The sequence below is a fragment of the Ciconia boyciana genome, chromosome 1 (assembly GCF_034638445.1).
Source record: "Ciconia boyciana chromosome 1, ASM3463844v1, whole genome shotgun sequence".
NCBI classification, from domain to species: domain Eukaryota; kingdom Metazoa; phylum Chordata; class Aves; order Ciconiiformes; family Ciconiidae; genus Ciconia; species Ciconia boyciana.
Window position 1 is genome coordinate 81,252,477 of NC_132934.1, and position 20,885 is coordinate 81,273,361.

Below are 20,885 nucleotides of genomic sequence, written 5' to 3' on the forward strand. Positions count from 1 at the left end.
GCCTAGAAACTCAAGTATGTCTTGGAGGGGATGATTGTTCACTGTCTCTTCCAGTACAAAGCAAAGAAGTTGTCAAGGGGAAGGTTCAGAATAACCAAGGGTCAGCAGTTCTTCCCATCAGGCGTAGCGAAGCCCTGGGACTCCTTGCCAGCAGATGTGGGTGTTAAGAGTTTACATAGGCTCAAGTGGTGATTGAACAAGTTTGCAGAAGGGAAATCCATCCTGGGTTATTAAACACAAAACCACCAGGAAATTCATGAGTCTCAAACCATTAGTTTGGGAGAATACTCTTGGGAAATACCGTTATACGCTTGCTCTGTCCATACATTCTTCGCTAGGCATTTGCTTTTAGCCAGTGTCAGAGACAGAAATTGGGCTATATGGACCTTTCCACTGACTGGTACACTCTTAGCCTCCCTACAGGCATCATCAGCATGCCAGTGTATAAACATTTGCTAGGAATAGAAACATTCATCATAGAAAACTCCACCAGCCTTTTAAAACCATAGTGCCCTGTGAAATTGGTGTAGAAGGTCTTTGCAGTCTTCACCACCCCGCGTCAGGAGGATCGAGTGCATGCAGGTGGTTAACCTAAGTGGAATTACAGCAGAAGGTGAACAGCAGAGTTGGCAGTTGGGTATTGAAACAAATGGACAATTATTATTTTGGACATTTAGGTGTTTGTTTAACTCGTTCCTTTTAGCATACAACGGGGGTTGGTGGTATGATCTCAGTACTCAAACTTACATGTTCACAGTGGAATTCCCTCTGATAAACACCCTGATCTATCTGAGGTACTGTATTAAAAAAAAAAAAAATAAAGAGCGTAAAATGTGGCATGGAAGGTGATCTGTCAGGTCCAAGTGAATCATCTTCCCTTAGAAAAGTTTTCTGCTATTAGACTTATAGTCAACACATTTGGTCAATTCGAATTAGTTCAGACCCAAATGAATTCAGACTCATCCTTTCCAAGTGAGGGCTTTTCATCTGTCCTGGCAAACCTATTGGAAAGCAGGGGAATCTAGTGGCCTTGTAGCAACAGCCTTGTTCCCTCAGTGAATCTTTCTGACCACTCCTTAGCTAGATACCCCTAGCTCCTAAAAGTGGAGATGGAAAAGATCTAATAGGCAAGTTAAGTCTTCCTGATGTGGGATGTCCAAGAAGATGGCTGCATCAGTTCCACACTGACACCAACGATGGTCCCAATTTCTGCCCATTGCCACCATTTCTCTTTTACTCTTTTAAGCTTTCCGAAGGCAGTGTTAAAGCACATGCATCCTTCAAACATAATATTATAAGTCTACTTGCTGTCAGTGGAAAGTTGAGCATATGCATGTATGGATCATAGCCCATTATACAGCCTTGTCACAAATCAGGAGCAGAAATTTACTTTCCTTCCTTTACAGGAAATCTAACCTATGTGAAAGTGCTGAACACTTATAAATGGAGAAAGCCTGTGAGCTTGGTCCAAAACCCTTAACCCCTGGCAAAACTTTTATTTTGTAATGGGACTCGGAGGAGAAATTACTCTAATAGGTGGTACGAAGGTAAATTAAAATAGGGATGCTAATTTGGAGTGGGTGTAAATGGGTGTGACTCTTTTGAAATGGGTGAAACTGCCCTCCCTTTCACCAAGTCTGGATTTGCTCCCTTCTCCCTCCCCGCGCCTGTGGAAGAGCAGGTGCCCCACTCAGCTCAGGCTGGGAGCCTGGGTGTGTGTCCTCAGCTGTCAGTCCTGCCCTTACCCTTTCTTTTTACCAAAACAAAAACAAGCCCAGAGGAATTTAAACCTGCTGTTTTTGTTCTGTTAACAAATACTGACTGCAAACCCGTTTTTCTTGCTCTCTTGATGGAGACGGTAAGACAGTATATGGACAGGGAAGCAAAGATGAGGGGCTGCATCAAATTGACGTTTGCGCTTGTGAGGAGGTGCGGAAGGGCGGATGGAAGGGTTAAACAGGGGTGTTTTTGAAAGCAGTGGAGAAAAGGACCATGACGGCAAAAATATATTAAAAATAAAACCAAAACATAAAAAACTGGCTGCAAAGACGGACTTGGGCAAAAGCATTTCATGTGAAGAGTCATGCACACATATGGGATAAATTACCAAGAAAGGGCATGGAAACAAAACATCTTAAATGTATATTTAAAAGCAAAAGAGCAACGGGAAGAAGAAGAGACATGGGATGTTGCTAAAGAAACATGATGAGAGAGACGGCGTAGGAGCCAGCAGGAAATGGTAGCGAAATAGCTGCCAGCAAAAGGGCCGGTGGGGGCCGACGGCGTTCTGCTCCTCTTGTTTGTCGAAGACCTTTGTAGTACCTTTCCTGCTGGATTTAACATGGATGCACAGTGCGGTGTGCAGGGCGCACGCACCTGAGGACACAGAAAAGGAGAAATGTGGGGAAAATGAGGTTGGGAAAATGGAAAAGAGAAGCAAAACACCCGGTCCCTTGTTCAAGGAATCCCTGTGGACTGCAGGGCAGGAGGAAGAAGTAAGAGGAATGGAGCGAGTACTCTCTGCAAAATATTCCCCTTGGCTGCCACCCAAGAACTCCTCTAGGAACCTAAGGTACTTTTGGCATGTGTGGTGCTAAAACAAACGTTATCTACACCACAAAAATTAGAGCTGCACTGGTTATCTGCACGCATTGACAAGGGTAGCTGTACTCGGGACTGTTCTGGTTCATATCTGTTCTGCTCCCCATGTTCCTCCATGCTTCCAGTGAGGTCTTCATCGTGGCTGCAGAAACAGTGCTGAACTTAGTTTGTCCTTGTCTACACTTGCAGCTAATTCACATTCAGTGCTGGTTCAGCCGCTTCTGTTGCTGACACCTGTTGTCAGCAGTCGGTAATTTCTTTTTTTAGGACAATCCTACATTGCCCTGGAGCTCAGAAAGGGCCTTAAATTAGATTTAATTCTATTCAGATGTAGTTAGCAGTATTTAATTAGCACAGTCCTGAAGCAAAAGTCAGTCTATTCCTTGGATCACTGGAGTGCATTCTGGATACTTTCCATATTGCTGCAGGAGTCTGACCTTTATTTTTTTTATCTTCAGCCCAAGAAATGTGCTGGGGCTTTTCAAGCACTTTCAGTGTAGGGGCCACATCTTAATAGACAGATTCCTTTGCAGATGGCTTCCTGCTCGTTTGCAATTGCAAAACTTCACTAAGGCAATTACCATGATTGCAGACATGGGAATGTGACATTAGGAAAGCATTTAATGTATTCTCAGCATCTGTTACAGCACTGTTGCAAATGGAAACCATGGGGAGATGCCAGCACTATGGGTAGGACTCAACTTGCTTAACTTTGACTGACTAGAAGTTCGCATCCCGTCTGAACGAGACATATAGGTACTCTCTGTAGGCAGTGAACAGACACAGGCATATCCAGAGGGTGATTCAGCTATCCTGAGTTGATGTCCAAGGGAAGAGGGATGACTTGTCCTCCGATGGTGCTCCATTTTCTGGGGAAGTGAGTAGTTTAGACTCGCAATCCATTATTAGGCAGCTAAAATTAGGTGACTTGAATCCTGTCCTCTGTGGCCATTGTGATTGTCACAATGGAAAATCCTGGAAAGTGCCCCAGAAATGATGAGCCAACGCTAATTGCACCTCCATGGGCTGTTAGCTGACAAACTATGAGATATTTTGCTTGCCAGAAGAGTTCAGCTTATTCCCAGAAAGTGATGCAGGAGCTGGCAAGAAGATACTCTACAGGAATAAGAAGAAAAGGAGGTGTATCAGCAGTAATCGAGACAAACTCCAGCCTTCAGATTAAAAGCCTTAGCTGTGTAAACCAAGTAGAGAAGGATGCTCTAGGAGCTATTTGTTTTAACTTTTCTGCTTTTTCATTCCGTTTCTTGACCATTTTCTCTCTTGTTTCTATGGAGATGCCTACACCACATGGGTAGAACATCATCCTCCTTGAATCCATTTTTAAATGGAGGTTCAGACAAGACTACTGAACTGCTTATCTTAGAGTCTGTTAGTTCTCCTCTGGTGAAATGTTTTCATTTTGTGTGACATAATTAAATATGGAAACAAAGAAATAGAGAGAATTAATAACATTTATATCCGTTTTAAAAGTACCTAAATTTCAGGCCCTGAACATGAAACAACCCCAAAAGACTATGAGGAAGGCCCAGGCTGGGTGACCCAGGAGAGCTTGTTGGGTGAGGTGCGGGTGGGAGCTGAAATGGGGGTGCTGTATGAGCTCTGTGCTGTGGGAGAGGATACAGCTGTGATTTGAAAGGATTAATTCCTCCTTATTTCTGGAAAGGAAGAGTTTGGGCACCTTCATGGCTATGGGTCTTGAGGGGAAATAAGCATCTATCTCCCCTGCAGCCCAGAGCCGGCTGCCGAAATGGCACAGGCTCACCTGACCGAGCTGGGTACCCCGAACAGGTTGGCTACCGCAGTGTAGAGAGGTTTCACCTCCCTCATCTCCTCCTCCAGTGGGTTTTGAGGCTTGCGCAGAGCTTGGTGTTTGTTGCAGTTTCATGCTTTCCAGGAGAGCCTGAAGCAGCCAAGGGTGGTGGCTATCGCAGGCCTTGAGAGCGGCGGAGCTTTTCATCGCAACCTTTCCTACTAATTACCTAGCTGGATCCTTGCTCAGAGTGCTGGCTTCAGCAGACCTCCTCCTTACACGTCCACCCACATCGTGGATCCAGCAGCCTCGCAGCTAGTGAAAACATCTCATCTGCTTTGGGGTATCTCCCTCTCGTGTTGCATGGAAATACCAGCTTGACCGCTGTCTGCAACGCAGTCTGTGGGGCAGGGAGCCATCGAGGCCAGTCGGGGACTGAGAATCCCCTCTGGAGCTGGGCACCTAGGGCCACGCGTGGATGCTACAGTGGCCAAAAGAGTCGGTGCCTTCCCCTGCTCTACCATCTATGGGTCCTGCCAACACAGTTGTTGGTGGGGTTGTGCTGTGCACCAGACCTGGGAGCTACACTGGGTATTAAAAACCCCCTCTCTATCCCTCCTTTATTGCTAATTTAAGCTGGGGCACTTCAGTGACCTAGCTCAAACCGCAGCTTGCCGAACAGCAGCATCCGCTCCATTGAGGGGGAAGGTGAAATCAGGGTGAAAATGCACAGCTGGAAATGGAGATGGTGGAGAAAATATAACACTGAAGCAGATCCTAAGAGTTTTGGCTTTGTTTTTTTTAATAGCTTAGGCCTAGCTTTTAAGAAGTTAGCCTGAAGTTAGGCCTAGCTCTTAAGAAGTTAGCCTGAAGCTTGAACTAATGTGATTTGTTTCAAATCAGCTGTTAGGGGCAAACATCCTGCTTCTTTGAATTTAAAGTATCTTTGAGTACTCTAAGTACTGTAAGTACTTGTGAGCCTTTGAGTACCTCGGTCTGTCCAACAGCGGGAACTGGGACCCTACAAACACTCTGATGGGGCACTGCCATGGAAATCATCCCGCTTGCCTTCCCTCTTCTCCAAACCCTCTTTCCCCTTTGCTATCGCAAGCATTAGCACGGCTGTACACTGGGACAAGTTGGGGAAATAGTCCTGGGGCTGCTCCTGAGTTCAGTATCTTATTTCCTTCCTTAGGAAAGACCAGTTTTTGGCCTCCGTTTCCCTCTTCCTCGGTTGTGAAAGTGCAACTGTTTACAGCAGAGCTGCAAAATCATCTGTATTATTCCTCCCCCACAATCTTTTTTTTTTTCTTGTCTTACTTTCCAGTTTCATTTTAAAGCCCTGGCTTAAAGTTGAGGTGGGAATGAGTGGTCAAGGGTGGCAAAGGGCGGAAACCTCTTAAATCAGCTTTGTGACATTGTAGTGAAGTTGTGAAGGGGATCGTGCAGCAAATTGTAATGTTTAACCATGCCCTGCCAGGGCCAGGGCCAGGAGCTCAGCTGTGGGCTGCCAGGCTTTTGGGGCTGGAGACCATCCCTTTGCAGCCCCCCTGAAACTGAGGAGCAGTGCTTGCCCATCTTCAGACCACACCTTGCCATCCCCTTCTCCTCCAGGTTTTTGGGGAGCTCTGTCAGGCTGTGGGGCATGCTGGCTTGCGAGAACTCGCTTATGCAATATAGGCTGTATCTGCTTGCTGCTGCCAGGTTGTGGAAATCTGCAAATAATTGCGAAGTCTGCCCATTTAATTGGATTGTGGTGTATTTGCACAGATGGGTGAAGTCTTCCAGGCCAATATTTTCCAGAGTGACTTAGCAGTCTCTCAGCTTTAAGGTGCCCAATATGAGACACCTTAAAAGCGATGGGTTTCCACAGATTTTTTGAAGAGAAGCACCCCCAAACTGAAGTAATCCCAACCATCAACCACCCAGAAACCCCTTGCCCCAGAGACCTTGAGATGGGGGATCTCTCATAGTAGCTTGATGTAAGCCAAACTAAATTCATAAAAATAATACAAGACATCTTAACACATCATTTGTTCAGCAGAAAAATCCAGTGTGAATGTGTATGTGTGCAGGCATTTATACTGAAAGTATAATGAATAAACAAATATTTGTGTGTTAAGGGGAGGAGGAAAAGAAAGACATTTTATTTCATGTGAGAGTCGGCTGTTGTTGTTGGTATTTTTTCTAATAAGGTACAAAATGTTACTGTGGAACAGTGTCCCTGTGTGCTCTGGCCCTTTTCCAAGCCTAGAGCTAAGTACTTACTGGGGAAAAGAAAGCATCGTACTTGACTTTCTGAAGTATAGGCTGTTATCGCTTGTTAGAAGCTGAAAAGGAAAAGAATCAAATTACTTATTAATTAAATACAAACTCTGTAAAATTGTTCAGAAATAACCAGCCCCTGGGGTCCAAGCTACAGATGCCCGATATTTGAATGTACAAAAGAAAAACAGTTTATTAGCATTATCATCAGCTTTTTCTACCAATAATTTGCAGGGAGACCAGAAAGCCGTAGTAGATACTGCTGTTCTCACTGAAAGATTCCACTAAATCACCCTTGCAAAAATAAACAATTTGAAAGAAGAAATAAATGGCTATTGTAAAATGTTGTTAGGAGCATCCACAGAAGGGGTAGTACCAACCTAAAATCAATTCAATTAAATCAAAACAATTTTCACAGGCAGAAAAATGATGTAGCTACATGATCTTGCTGTAATTGTTATTGAGAACGTGGCCTTGGAAGTCTACACAATTGTAATGAAGTTGAGGTGCCCTAGTGCTAAAGTCACTCTCGAAAATAGGACTCTGGCAGCTTTGAACCAAAGCTAGTTTGGCTTTGTAAAATCTTCCCAAATGCTTCTCCAGTTTATATGTTCAGGGCTGAAGTCAGCCCTTCACTTGTGTAGCCAAAGTGGACCTTGGTTCCCAGTGTGAGCACTTCTTACTATTTTGCTGTGACGATTAGTTTTTTGTCTTAAAGCTTGTGGTCCTGAATCCATGCTACTGCTAGGGAGTTTTGAATCTTTCCTTTGCAGTAGAAGGAGTTCCTGGTACCTGTGGATAAGGAGGAAGTCTCAAAAAGCAGAAGACATTAAAAAGAACCCCAACACTTATTCTTTTGGAAACCTCAGCATTATTAAAACCCTGAAGCGACCTCGCACCCTCAGAGCCATGTACTCATTAGAGCCCAACCTCCACCTTCCCACCAGGCACCCTGAGAAAGCTTATTGCCAGCCATCTTCTAGAGCATTAGAGTCAGGTTTTCAAAGGTATTTAGACACCTGAATGCCTTTGAGGAGTTGGCCCTGAGTTCTCAGCAGGCTTAATTTGGCCTGGTGGGTGGCTGACTAGCCTCTTTTGATTGCTGAGTGCTGAGAGTTGGGGTTTTTGTTTCTAACTCTGAGGCTGAGCAAACCAACCACAGCAAAGTGAGGCAACCCGAAGGAAGGGTCTAACAAGGTCTAATAGTTTGCTCTGAAGACTTGCAAGGAGCAAGTTAGAAAGGGCTCCCCACTGGCCTGAGAAGCTTTGCCTGCTCTCAGGTTCTTAAGGCTCTCTTGAAATGGTGGGGTGCTGTAGGCTCAAAAAGTGTTCAGGCACCCACAAGGCCGTATGAGGGCTTGGATTAGTTTTTAGTAGTTTGGGTTGTTTTGGAAGGGCAAAGGAGTTCTGAGAAGTTGCACATGGCTTGCAAGTACTGGAGACCACCAGGAACAGAAGAACTTATTTTAGGACTTCGTTATAAAGATCCGAAGAGCAGTTATTGAGTCAGACCATAGCTTTTGTTGCTTCTGTGATTTCCCACCTGCCTGTTGCAGACTTGAGGTGGGGGGCAACAGCAGAAAAGAATTGCCTGGGCCTCTCATAGTATCAGCTATGTTTTGTCGTTGTCATTCAAGTAAGCTATTAAATATAAACTACAATATTTGCAATGCTAACTTTGTCCTTTGCTAACATTTTGAGTGGAAGTTGTTCTCAAAAAGCCTTTCAAACTACAGATAACAAGGTGAGAAATCCTTTGAAGTGATGCTTTCAGGTATTTGTCTTTTCATAGATGTCCCAGTTTAGCTGCTGGCAGCCAGAATGAAGGGAGTAACCAGGCAGCTTGTTAGAGTCAAAAAACACGGCAGATTAGGCCTCTGCTCCGAGAAATGTTTAACTCCTTCTAAGGGAAACCCAGAACACATGCTGGTAAATACAAGGGCTCTCTTTTTCCATCTTTCTCATAAGCAACTGAAATAATGGCCTCAGTGCATTTTGCAATAGACTGGCTTCAGTGAAATAATTTTTACCTTTTGGCTTGCCAGCTTACTCTACTATTTTAGGCATGGCTGATTTAGATGGGCCATGAATGGGGTTAGGAGCACTGATGGCAGCCCGTTGGTAATTAGGCTCAGCAGGCTCTTGCCCTGGCAGGACCACCACTGGTGGGGATGGACGGTGGTAGAGCACTTCTGGGGAGGAGCAAGGAGTTGTAAGTTTGGCTACTGGCAACTGGCCTGCAAATTCTTAAGGGCTGAGGAAAGGGGTGTATCCTTTTGAACCTGATACGCAGGTTGCTTATGAGAAGATCAACTTAGAGACAGTTCTTGGGTTGTTTTTTTTTTTCCTAAGTGGTATCCCCCAAAAGACTGTGTTTGGTTCCAGTGTGGGGTCACTGGGATGACAGGGTTTCTTTTGTCTTGAAATGTCTGTCACCTACCTCATAACGATTTTCTTGTTGCCAGATGCTTGCAGAATCCACTTTCAATTTTTCTCTGTAATAACATCACGTTACTGTAGGTTAATGCCCTGGCTTTTGCATCCTGGAGCTGTACAATTCCCTTGCTGGCTTGATTAACACGAACAAGATGCGGTAAGCTTGAAATGTAATGGGTACTGTTATATTTGTAATTACCCTGACACCTAGAGACCTTGACTGAGATTGAAGTCCCACTGTACCCGGTACTGTACAAACAGAGTGTTTCCAACAGCTTAAAGTCTAAACAGATAGGAAAAGCATGAGGGGAGAAATGTAGGTGCCAAGAGTTGCAGCAGTGTGCATAACATGACCCAGGGAAGCCAGAACCAGAACTCAGATCTCAAGCCCCGATAGTGATCAGTTACTTAATGCCATCATTTTGCTATGTGAGATGGGTCATCTCCCTTAAAGGGTTTAGAAAGTAGCCAGACCAGTTCCTCTGTTTATATAAGGAAGATGTTTGTAGACCTCTTGATCCTAAGGCAATTAATATAGACCATTGGGGGGAAAAAAAAGAAAAAGAAAAAGGTAAAAAAAAAAAGGCTGGGCTAGATTCTCATGTAAATGGCACCCAGAATGCCTAAAATTGTTACAGATGCAGATGTTTTTGTGTTGGGTTATTTTTTTGGTGAGCGGCCTCTTTGTGGTCAGTTGTAAGCATCACATTTACATAGTTCTGTATTTCTGAAAAAGCCTATTGCATAAAGTTGGGATCCTACCAAATGAAAACAAAACACAACACTAACGAAAAATAACAAGCTCTTCCAACAATGTTCAGTAACTGAGTTAGAGGTTAGTGCTGCATTCTGGAAAAAAAAAAATCCAGGCACCATATGATTTCATGCACTAAAAACTTTAAACATTTCAGAAGAACATAACATATGACATAGGGTGTTTTTATTTAATGAATGGCTTTAAGAAATGGGGCCAGTGTCCCTTCTCACAGATGAACATCTTGTGCCAAGAGCGTTGCTGTACAATGTGTCATCACTTGGGAACCTAAAGAATTGTACTTGAGAAAACATTGCTACAAAAAAATCATCCCCTTCCCAGAAAGGTTCACTTTAGGCTTTGTAGAAAAACAGAAGAACTAATTTCCACTGAATATAATTAATCTGTTGAGAAACTTTCTTAAAGGCATAGGTTGTGGCGCAAGTGGCTGGAGAACTGTTTAATCTCATAGTAACAATAATAGCTCATCATTATTATTACTACTTAGCCCTTGCATCGCACTTTCTATACTCAGTAGACTTTACAAACACGAAGCAGTTAATCCTCACCGTACCCTGGGGAGGGGGTAAAGTGTTGTTGGATGCTTTACGGGGTCTGTGCAGAGGTGCACTCCTGGAGCTGGAGCTCCCTGGAGTATTTCGCCTGAGCGGGGCTTGTCTTCAGCCTGAGGTACCGCTGCCACCAAGGCAAGGACCTTTCCTTTTACCGTGAAGGTCAACCGAACAGTGAACTAGAGGGTTTTGTCCAATTTATTTGTACCTGAAAATATTTTATATGGTTTGCATTGTGACTGGGGAAGGAAAGGGAAAGGGAAAGGGAAAGGGAAAGGGAAAGGGAAAGGGAAAGGGAAAGGGAAAGGGAAAGGGAAAGGGAGAGGGAGAGGGAGAGGGAGAGGGAGAGGGAGAGGGAGGGAGAGGGAGAGGGAGAGAGGGAGGGAGAGGGAGAGGGAGAGGGAGAGGGAGAGGGAGAGGGAGAGGGAGAGGGAGAGGGGAAGGGAAGGGAAGGGGGAAGGGAAGGGGGAAGGGAAGGGGGAAGGGAAGGGAAGGGAAGGGAAGGGAAGGGAAGGGAAGGGAAGGGAAGGGAAGGGAAGGGAAGGAAAGGAAAGGAAAGGAAAGGAAAGGAAAGGAAAGGAAAGGAAAGGAAAGGAAAGGAAAGGAAAGGAAAGGAAAGGAAAGGAAAGGAAAGGAAAGGAAAGGAAAGGAAAGGAAAGGAAAGGAAAGGAAAGGAAAGGAAAGGAAAGGAAGACTGTTTAGCTGCCACGAGAAGCCTCTAGTTAAGACCCTCATGTCAAAAATGTGCTATTCTAACGAAGTGGAAAGGGATATGTGATGTATTAAATGGGAAGTCTTACACAGATGGAGTGATACTGGCCTGAAAATGCTCTTGGTCATATGGTGTGTTTTGTTTGGGGAAACTAGGCCAGTTTACAGCAAGTAATCGTTTTACTGGTTTAAGCCCCATCTCCACAATAGTGTTGTTTGCTGGGATAGCTCAACACAAGTATGTGTGTATGCATGTGTGTTTATTTTTTGGGACTGCATATGAACATCCTCTTCCTTTTCCCCAGCGGGAAAATGGAAGAGTTGATTACCCAGAAGGGTGGATCGCTGCTGGCTGTAGGACACTCCGAGCCTCACCTGCTTCAAGAGCAGTTTAAGCTCTCTCTCATTTTGCACTTCAGACAAAATGAAAAAAAAGTGGTCTGAACTATACCAGGAGATTCTTCCCTGAGATAGTCAGGGTCGTTTAGAAGGACTGCTCCTTTAGCAAGTCAAGGGAAGGGTGGTGACAAGCAGAGAGCTCCAGAGAGAGAAGAATGAGTAACTCTGAGTGCTAATAATTTCACCTGCATCTTCCACAGACATAACTGATTTCATAACCTGCCCTATGGCACGGTGAGATGGTCCAACCCCTTGCACTAGTGAAGAGAAGTCAGTTCTGACAGATTACCTGCTTTTTGAAGCAAATCCCATTAAGGACACCCCTAAGCTGTACCCCCAGCCAGCACCCTCTCAAGGGCTCAAAATCCCCTGAAAGCGGTCCTCGCACCCTGCTCCCATCCAAGGCTTCTGCAGGTGTGTGACGGGGCCCACATCCCCAGGCACAACTGCTCTCCACCTGCAGCAAGAGAAACAGAGAGCAGAGCCCCCCGAAAGTGCAGGGCAGCAGGGCTGAGAGCAGGGACCCTGCCTGGGGGGGCAGCCCGGGGCGGGGGGGATGCTGTCAGGAGGGCGGCCGGGTCCTGGCGCTGGCCTGCTCTCTGTCCTTAGGCTCCCTCTAGAGTTTACATCAAACGAGCAAAAGGTCTTAAACTCCGCTTGGCTGTACCCTCTCCCCGCGGCGTGGGCAGCCACCTGCCTCCTGCCTGCGCCGGGCCCTCCTGCCTGCAGCGAGGGGCTTGCTGCCTGCTGGGCTGCTGCACCCTGCCCTGCAGCGACCAGGCAGAGGGGGGCTGGCATCTCCTCGGCGCTGGGCACTGCTGGATCAGGTCCCAGGGCCTTTCTGAGCTAAAATGGCACAGGCCTCTCTCCTCCCTGGTGGCCTCTGCTTGCTGAACCTCCCTGGGCCCTAATCCTGCCCAGAAGGGAAGGGCTCCTGTTAAACACGTTATGAATACCCCAGTGCACTCAGGTGAATTCTCAGGGCCTGCGCCTCAAATCTCATGGCGGCCTCCCCCCACACCTCTTGAGAAAATTAGCGTTTTACCTGAAAAACTGGAGGTGGGGGGAAACAGCACCAGCTCACTAACAGCCGAGGTGTGCGAGAAGCAAACTTCTCAGGCCTCCGACTCCCAAATGGGTCACGCCGTGTCCCTGCCTCCTTCATCCTCAACTCTGGAAGATGCATCCTGTGGGGCAGCTCAGGTATTATTCCCAATTTCCCCGCTATTTGCAAGGGAATATTGAAAAACCCGAACGACCCAGCCCCTTTATGTGTACGGTTCAGATGTGCTTTGCTGGTTCACTTGACAACCTTATAAAGTGCTGGGGAAGGAGGGTGGCCAAAATGAGGACAGGAAGCTTGCCTAAGCGGTTCTGGAGGAAAGAAAAACAGCGAGCAGCTCTGCCAGTGGAAAAGCCCAAACAAGAGAGAGGAGCAGGGTACTGGGAAAGAGAGGGGACAGCGTGTTCAGAGGCTGTTAGAGGAGCCAGGACATTCCTCGCACAGACCTCCCTATCCACACTCCTCCCTCCTTCCTGGTTCACTCCTCCAAGTTTTGGTTGGGGGTCTGGGGGTTTTTCGTGCTGTTTGTTTTCCTTTCTCTCTCTAATCCTCTCTTCCGATCTTCGACTGGCTGCGTCTGCAGCGGCAACAGAGAGAGGAAAAACTGGCTAGTTGCAAGCAAGGGCTTTGGGGGGTGGTGGTGGTGAATCTCAGAGCTCCAACCCCCATCCCCACCCCCGCTGCGCGGCCGCGCAAACCCGCGCACCGCCTTCCCTCCGCAGCGCGGCTGCTGTGCCTTTCTTTTGCAAGACGATGGCGCTCTGATCTTTCCAGATCCCTTACTCCAGAGCTCTCTTTTTTTTTTTTTGTATTTTTTTTAATTTTTTTTTTTTTTTCACGCTTCGCTGCTACTACGGGCGGGCGCCTGCCTCTCTCACGATTTGCTGCAGCCATCGGGGGTGCCTGACTGTAAACAAAACACTTTAGATCATGGCAAGGTCGCTGCAGACACAGTTTTTTTCTCCTTTGCAGCCGCAGCCATTTAAGGTGGATTGCCGAGACCTCACCGCAGGGATGGGGGGGTGGGGGGGGGAGCCGAAAAGGCCGCGGGGACCGAGCGAGACCCCCGCGCTCGGGGGTCTCGCTCGGTCCCCGCGGCTGTGGATGCTGCGGATGCTCCAGGGATGCGGATGCTCCCACCCCCCCCAGCTTTAATTATTCCTTCTCAATATACTTCTACAGCATCCAGGGGGTTAGTCCCAGGCCCTTGTGCTAGGGCAGGTATAAAGAACAACAACCAAAAAAAGGGAAGGTTCTTGTCCTACAGTAACTTGTTGCTTCTTTTCCAAAGGCTGTAGAGAAATCAGTGCTCTTTTCTGCTGCAGTCATGTTCCTGGTTGTTTAGCTGTGGGGCACATGGTCTTTTCCAATATTTGGACACCCCCCCTCCTTTTTTTCCCCCCTGGTATGTGTTTCTACTCTGGTAGAACGTCATAATCCTACTGACAAGGGGTTTGCCTTTCTTTTGTGGGCTCGGGAGATAAGCAGTGACTCCCAGGGAGCAGAGACTGGGAACTCCTCATCTAAGCAGTCACCGGTGGGACATTCAGCAGGTTACCAGGAGGCAGGGTGAGCTCTGGGCATCTTCAGGACCTATTTTGCAAATCACTTTCTTAGCCTACAACGACTCTCTTGTGCAGAGCAACAAAACAAGCCAAGTGTCCCACACCTGACAGAGAAAGTGAAGAGAAGTTTGAAATGGCACTTCCTTGCTGGTGGCTATGGAACTCAAACACAGGAAAGCCTGGAGAAACGAAGATGAAATCCTGCAAATAAAGCAGATGAATAGGCCCCGCTTTGCCAGCTGACGCAGTTTTATCATGGACTTGCAACTTTAAAAAAAGTCTCAGCTCCTGCAGACATAAGAATGTCAGCTTTAATTTTCTGTAAGTGAATTGCTAGAACTTGTGGTTGCTGAGAGGAGCTGGAAAACAACTTCTGAGTGCTGAAAAACCCGGCAAACAAATAAAAATAACATGGCTAATATTTTATTTCAACCTTGTGGTTTCTAAACCAATCTCATTTGTATTTTTCTTTTTTTTGCCTGCGCACATCATTTTTTTGAACTTGGGTCTGGTGATAACTGAGATTACTGGGGTGGTGTGATTTGTATTTTTCTTTTTTTCGCCTGCGCACATCATTTTTTTGAACTTGGGTCTGGCGATAACTGAGATTACTGGGGTGGTGTGAGCAGTGTGAGTGGTGTAAGTTGTGTGAGCAGAGGCTGGGGGCTACTACCTCAGGGCTGATGAAGGCAAGCAGACTGCTGTGGCCTGGGCTTGAGCGCTGTGTAATGGTTTTGTCCCCTCTCCAGTATGTGCAGAGTTCCACGTATCAGTTCACAAGAGCAACTGCAGTGACGGTTTCGGTGGCCCATCAAAACTGTATACCCCAAACCAGAGTGAGTCTGCGTGTACAAGTATGGCACAGGGTAAAAGCTCATGTCTTCAAAGCCAAATCGGTTGACTCTTCTCTCAGCCAGTTAAACCCAGTTGTGTTGACCCCTGCCTCGTTGAGATAGCTTGTCACTGGTGCGCCCCCCCAGGCGCAAAATTTGGAGAGGATTGTTCTCCCTGCAGAGGAGACCTGGGCAGTTGGATTGGTGTGAAGAGCCTTGAGCCCTCCAAAGATTTAGGCCCTGGATCTAGGCCCCTGGAAAAGTCAAAACCTTCAGCACCTGAGAGCACCCGCAGTGTCCTGCAACACATTGAGGGGGCTGCCCTGCCTAGTGAGGGAAGATGGCTGTGGAAGGGGCTGGAGACAAGGAGGGTAGAGAGGAGGACACGGTGTTGGCTGTTATCTCCACCGTACCTGCTGTGGCTATCCGAGGAAGTTGCTTAGAAAATCCCTGGCTGTGACTCTTGGCTCATCTAATCTTCTGAGCACACAAACAGGACAAAACTGAATGCTTTTGTTTTCTTTCCCCTGCTTACTGAGATGTGGAATCCCTGCAGAGGTTTTTTTAGAGCCATTTCTTCATCTAGTCCTTTCTCTGCTGAGAAGGCAGCAAGAGGTGACCCTCCCCTCCTCTGGGAGCCACCAGCCTGGCTCTGCAGCCAGTGGGGCCGAGGTGCCATGGGGCCAGGGTGCCGGTCTCCCCTGCATGTCCTGGGGGGACAGCCCCCCCGCTAGCCCCGAGCTTGCCCCGGACCTCGGGGGGCTGCATCGCCAGAGCCCAACCCGGGAAAATCAGAGCGGTGGGAGACTCCTGTCACAGGAATGAGCCAAGAATGTAACCAGCCGCCACCATTACTCAGGCCTCTCGGGCAAGCAACAGGCTGGGGTGGGTTTTTTGGGGGGGTGGTGGGCACAAATCCCGCGGGGCCCGGGCTTTGCGGCGGGAGGCGGCGAGCGGGGGGCGCGGTGCCTTCCCGCTCCTCTCGCCTCCATCGCTCCCGCTCCCCGTCCCCCGCGGCGGGGCTCGGCTCGGCTCGGCTCGGCTCGGCTCGGCTCGGCTCGGCTCGGCTCGGAGGGGCGGCAGCCCGGCCCAGCCCGGCCCGGCCCGGCCGGTGCCACCTTTAGAGCCGCCGGCGGCGGCGAGGTAGGGCCGGGCCGACGGGGCGGCGCCCGCCGCCGTAACCAATGGCTCGGCCGGGCTGTTTAAATAGACTCGTCCTGTCAATCATTTTCTTCTTCGTCAGCCTCCCTTCAATCGCCATATTGGGCAACCGAGAAAAGGGCTCGTCTCCCCTTGTTTTTTTTCCGTCTCGCTTTTACTACGCAGCGGCGGCGGTGCGAGCGGCGGGGGCATCACCGCCAGCGGCGGGGCAGCGCGGAGCCGGGGCCGCGGAGGGCAGCGCCGCTCGCCGCCTGCGCGCTCCCCCCGCGCAGCGCTCCTCCACCCGCCCGCGGCTCCCCGGCGGCGGCGGCGGCGGCTCTCGGGGCTCACCCCCGGGCCGGCGCTTATGCGAGGGCGCCTCCTCGCCCCTTCTCCGCGGGCCGAGGGCGAGCGGGGCCGAGGCGGGGCCGGAGAGCGGGGCAGCGCGGAGAGGAGGCGCGGAGCAAAGCCGCCGAGCGCCGAGAAATAAAAGGCGGAGAGGAGGCGGCGGCGGCGGCGGCTGGGGGGGGAAAGCAGCCAGCAAAACAAGCGCCGCCAGAAGAAAGGGGGTGGGGGGAGATGTCAAACGTCCGTATTTCTAATGGGAGCCCTACCCTGGAGCGCATGGAAGCCAGGCAGTCGGAGTACCCGAAGCCGTCAGCTTGCAGGAACCTCTTCGGGCCGGTGAATCACGAAGAGTTAAACAGGGACTTGAAGAAGCACCGCCAGGAGATGGAGGAGGCATGCCAGAGGAAGTGGAATTTCGATTTCCAGAATCACAAGCCGCTGGAAGGCAGGTACGAGTGGCAAGCCGTGGAGAAGGGGAGCTCGCCCGACTTCTACTTCAGACCCCCCCGGCTACTGAAAGCCGTCTGCAAGTCCGCCGGCCGCCAGAGCTTGGATGTAAACGGGAATTGCCAAACCGTGGTTTTTGTCGGCTCTCAGGGAATCTCAGAGGACACTCACTGTGTAGATCAAAAGACTGATGTTTCTGAAAATCAGACGGACTTTGCAGAGCAGTGCACTGGGCAGAGGAAAAGACCTGCCACCGATGGTAACGTACCCTGGGGAAAGCGGCAGCGCTTTTCTCCGCCTGCCCTGCTGCTCTCAGCGCCGGGGCTCTCGGCCCCTTCGCCCGGGACACGCGTGGCCTGACCGCGGTGGGCTGTTCCCCGCTGGGCACCGGCTCGGTGTACCCCCCCCCTCCCCCCGCCTCCTTTCGCCTAAAAAAGCCCAGGTGCTGTTCGCAGTCCCGGGGGGTCCCGCGTTAAATGGGAGCCGGTAGATGATGTGCAAGGAAAAGCCCTTAGACGCGGATCGTGTCCCCCGTCCCTTCGCCGCCCCGCTGCGGGGACCCGGCCTCCTGCCCAGGTGGGAGGAGGTTCATAACGCTTACGAGAAGCAAAGGACGGAGAGGGATTTTAGCCGAAAACAGGAAACTTGGATCTCTTGCCTAGCGAGAAGCCCATCTCCCCTCCCCCTGCTCGCTTTCACGTAGCCGATAGCTGACATGGGGATCCGGGAATACTCTCCCCCCCCCTCCCCCCCCCGGCCCCATCTACCCCCCATGGATGCCGAGCAGACATCTGGAAGGAAAATATTTTAATATCACTCTCCCTCCCCCCCTTGTTTTTAATTTTCCCCTCCTAGATTCCTCTCCTCAAAATAAAAGAGCCAACACAACAGAAGAAGAGGTTTCAGAAGACTCCCCCAGTGCCAGTTCAGTGGAGCAAACACCCAAGAAATCAAGCCCAAGAAGACGTCAAACGTAAACCGTTTAGGTAGGTTCCCTGTAGGGTCTGGCATTAGGATGCAAATAAGGGAAAGAAAGGGTGGCCGAGGTGTATCCTGCTTCTGTAAGAGGGGCGGACGGGGGCTTCGGGCCCCTCAGGGCTCGCTGCGGGGTCTTTTCTCCGAGGGAGGGTGGCTTTCCCCGAGCGCCGGGGGTGGGTGTGTGGTGCAGGGTGGGGGTGGGACGCGCAGGGCTGGAAAAGAACAAAACAAGGGCGAAGCGCAGCGCCGGCTCCGCCGCGTCCCCCGGCCTGGGGCCGGGGCCGGGGCAGGGGCTGGGGCTGGGGCCGGGGCCGGGGCCGGGGCCGGGGCAGGGGCTGGGGCGGCGGCGGCGGGAGCCCCGGCCGCGGTGGCACCGACCCTGCCTTCCCTCCCTCCCTCCCTCTCTCCCTCCGGTACCGGTACCGGCGGCAGGGAGGGCCCTTTCCCAAGGACCGCGCGGGTGGAGGAACGGAGTTTCAAACGCGGCTGGCGCGTGATGTCAGATGACGAGGGATTTCGGGGGGCTTCCCGTGTCGTCGTTCCCCCCTCCCCGATGCTTTTTCACTTACAATGTCAGCGCTGCCGTCGCACGTCGCGGCGACCTCCCATCCCGGGAGAAATAACTGGTTGGGTCTAAGGGGAATCCGGGCGCTTTCTTTAAAAACCGAGCTAGGCAGGGTTGGTTTTTTCTTCTTTTTTTTTTTTTTTTTTTTCCCTCCTGGTTGTTTTGGTTTGGCTTTAGACGCTGGCAAAGGGAAGAGAGCGGGTTAATAGAAGCTGGGTTGTGCTTCCCCCCCCCTCCTTCTTGTTGTTGTTTTGTTTCAAGACGAGGGCTGGGGCGGAGGGAGCTGGTAAATTGCGCCGGCGGTTTCGGAGCCGAGGTTAGGAGCGAGGTTTACAAACACGATTTGCGATTGTGCAGAGAGAGATTAAGCTGTAAAGCAGAAGTTGCAACAAATTAGTCCCGCAGGGGTGAGCCGTGGAGGAGCACATTGGCCCGCCTGGCCATGCAAATGCCGGTGCTGCCGCCCGCTTCTCCGGCTGGGGGGGCCGCCGGCCGGAGGGCGGGAGCGGGCCGAGCCGCGGGCGGGAGAGGAGGGGTCCCGCCTCCCCCCTTTTCCCCGCCGAGGGGTACAACGGGCCTAGGGCTGGCTGGCAGGGGTGCCGGCAGCGCGGCCCCGGGCGTGCGGGGCGGCCCCGGCGGGGCGCGGGCGGCGGCGGGGCCCCGCCCGGGCAAGGGCCTGCCCGCCCCGGGGATGCGGTGTGGGTTGGAGCCGGTTGCGCCGGGGATCGCGTTTCTTTTGGACGTTTTCTGATGGCTTTCTCCCTCCCTCCCTCCCGCCCCGTCTTGCCCTCCCCGTTGCAGAGCGGAGGATGTGCGTGTCCTCGTTCATCGGGCGCGGCGGGGGACGATGAAGCGAGGAAGATGTAAAGTTGTAGTGGAAACGAAAATACATATCGCCGATCTCCGTGGGATGGAGGTCCTGTACAAGCACTGAAAAAACAACAGCAAAAAAACACAAAAACAACAGCAACAAAAAAGGCAAACAATAACACTAAAATTTTAGGCACTCTTAAAAGACCTGCCTCTAAAAGCATCGGATGTAGCATTGTGCAATTAGGTGTCTCCTTATTTGCTTCATTGTACTACCTGTGTATATAGTTTTTACCTTATGTAGCACATAAACCTTGTTTGGGAGGGGGGAGGGAGTGGAAGAGGGTGACTGCTTGGAACTTGCTTTCACAATCTAGCAAGCAAAGAAATGTATGAAGAGAAGCAGTGTAGGTTTTTCATTACTTAAAGATGTATTGTCCCTTTAAGTGGGTCTGCCGTGGTTTTCTCCTTTTTTTTTTTCTTTTTTTTTAATGTACCATCGTGGTAACCCTGCTCAGAGCAGATTATTACAGGCCGCTTGTGAAATTTCTTCCTACTGCATTAAGCTGAAGAGGTGGGAGCTATGATGATTCCGTTATTTAGTAGCAAAAGTTCCCCCCCCCCCCCCCCGACCTCAAACTCATAGAGCAGATTTGAATGCCTGTAAAAGTCGTGTAAAATCATCCTGTTGTTACATTGCCTGATTTCCTGGGTTTGGGGTTGTTTTTTTTTAATCTGGAGGGCTTTTGCTCTGAATCTTGAATATTGTTGTTTTCTGATCTGACCCACTTCCCGAAGTGTTTGTGCGTGAGGAAAAAGGGATACTACATCTTTAAACAGTATTTCTACATTGCCTGTGTACCTGTATGTAAAAATAAAAAAAAAAGTTTGAAGTGTACCTGTGTACATAACTCTGTAAAGACACTGAGAAATTATACTAACTTATTTATGTTAAAAGATTTTTTTTTTAATCTAGAAGACAATATTTTTCCCCATAAAGCCAAAGTGGCATGTTTTTGTGCATTTGTAAATGCTCTATTTGGTAGACTTTTTAGGTGGTTTTTTTGTTTGGTTTTTTTTGTTGGTTTTTTTTTTTCCTTTTTCTGATAATTAATATGTCTGTGCTTAAAGGATTGCAGACTGAGCCAATTTAATATTTTTTTTTTTGTAATGTGTGGGAAAAAAAAAATCCAGATTGATATTGTTTCACATCAAGCAATCAATAAAGAAAACTGCCATATATAAGAAATATGTTCTTCATTAGTGTGTGTTTCAACCTCCCTCAGCCTGGCACAGGAGGAAATAAGGCTCCTTCAAGAAATAACAGCAAGTTTCCTTCGGGTATCTCTTCCTGTCTCGTGCAGGTGAAAGTAAGGAATGCTGCTCGCGCTCTTCACCCTTAGTGCCACGCTATCATTTCTCCTCTGTGATAATTGGGAATAACGTGCCCTCTTAATGCAAAAGAGTGGAATTTCCTCTGTCACAACTTTTTTTTTTTTTTTTTTTTTTTTTTTGGAGAAAAACACGTAGCTCGAGGTATTTCTCGCACTTGGTCGTTTGATTCGTAAGGCTTGAAACCCGAGACCAAATTAGCAGCTTCCCGGGCCGGACCGCTGCCAGTTCTGGA

The 20,885-nt window shown here is 49.4% G+C and overlaps 1 protein-coding gene and 1 long non-coding RNA gene across 2 annotated transcripts; one reads left to right on the plus strand and one right to left on the minus strand.

The window, feature by feature from the left end:
• Positions 1-3,142: 3,142 nt before the first annotated feature.
• Positions 3,143-19,189, minus strand: LOC140658453 (uncharacterized). Its single transcript, XR_012044741.1, has 3 exons — positions 18,453-19,189; positions 6,641-6,702; positions 3,143-3,717 (listed from the first exon to the last, which is right to left on the minus strand). It is a non-coding gene; the product is annotated as an uncharacterized lncRNA (long non-coding RNA).
• On the plus strand, positions 16,195-20,156 carry CDKN1B (cyclin dependent kinase inhibitor 1B). The gene is made up of 3 exons (XM_072876892.1): positions 16,195-17,164; positions 17,761-17,891; positions 19,250-20,156. The coding sequence occupies exons 1-2, from the start codon at positions 16,690-16,692 to the stop codon at positions 17,880-17,882; spliced, it is 597 nt and encodes a 198-aa protein (XP_072732993.1). The 5' UTR covers positions 16,195-16,689; the 3' UTR covers positions 17,883-17,891; positions 19,250-20,156.
• The last annotated feature ends 729 nt before the right edge of the window (positions 20,157-20,885 follow it).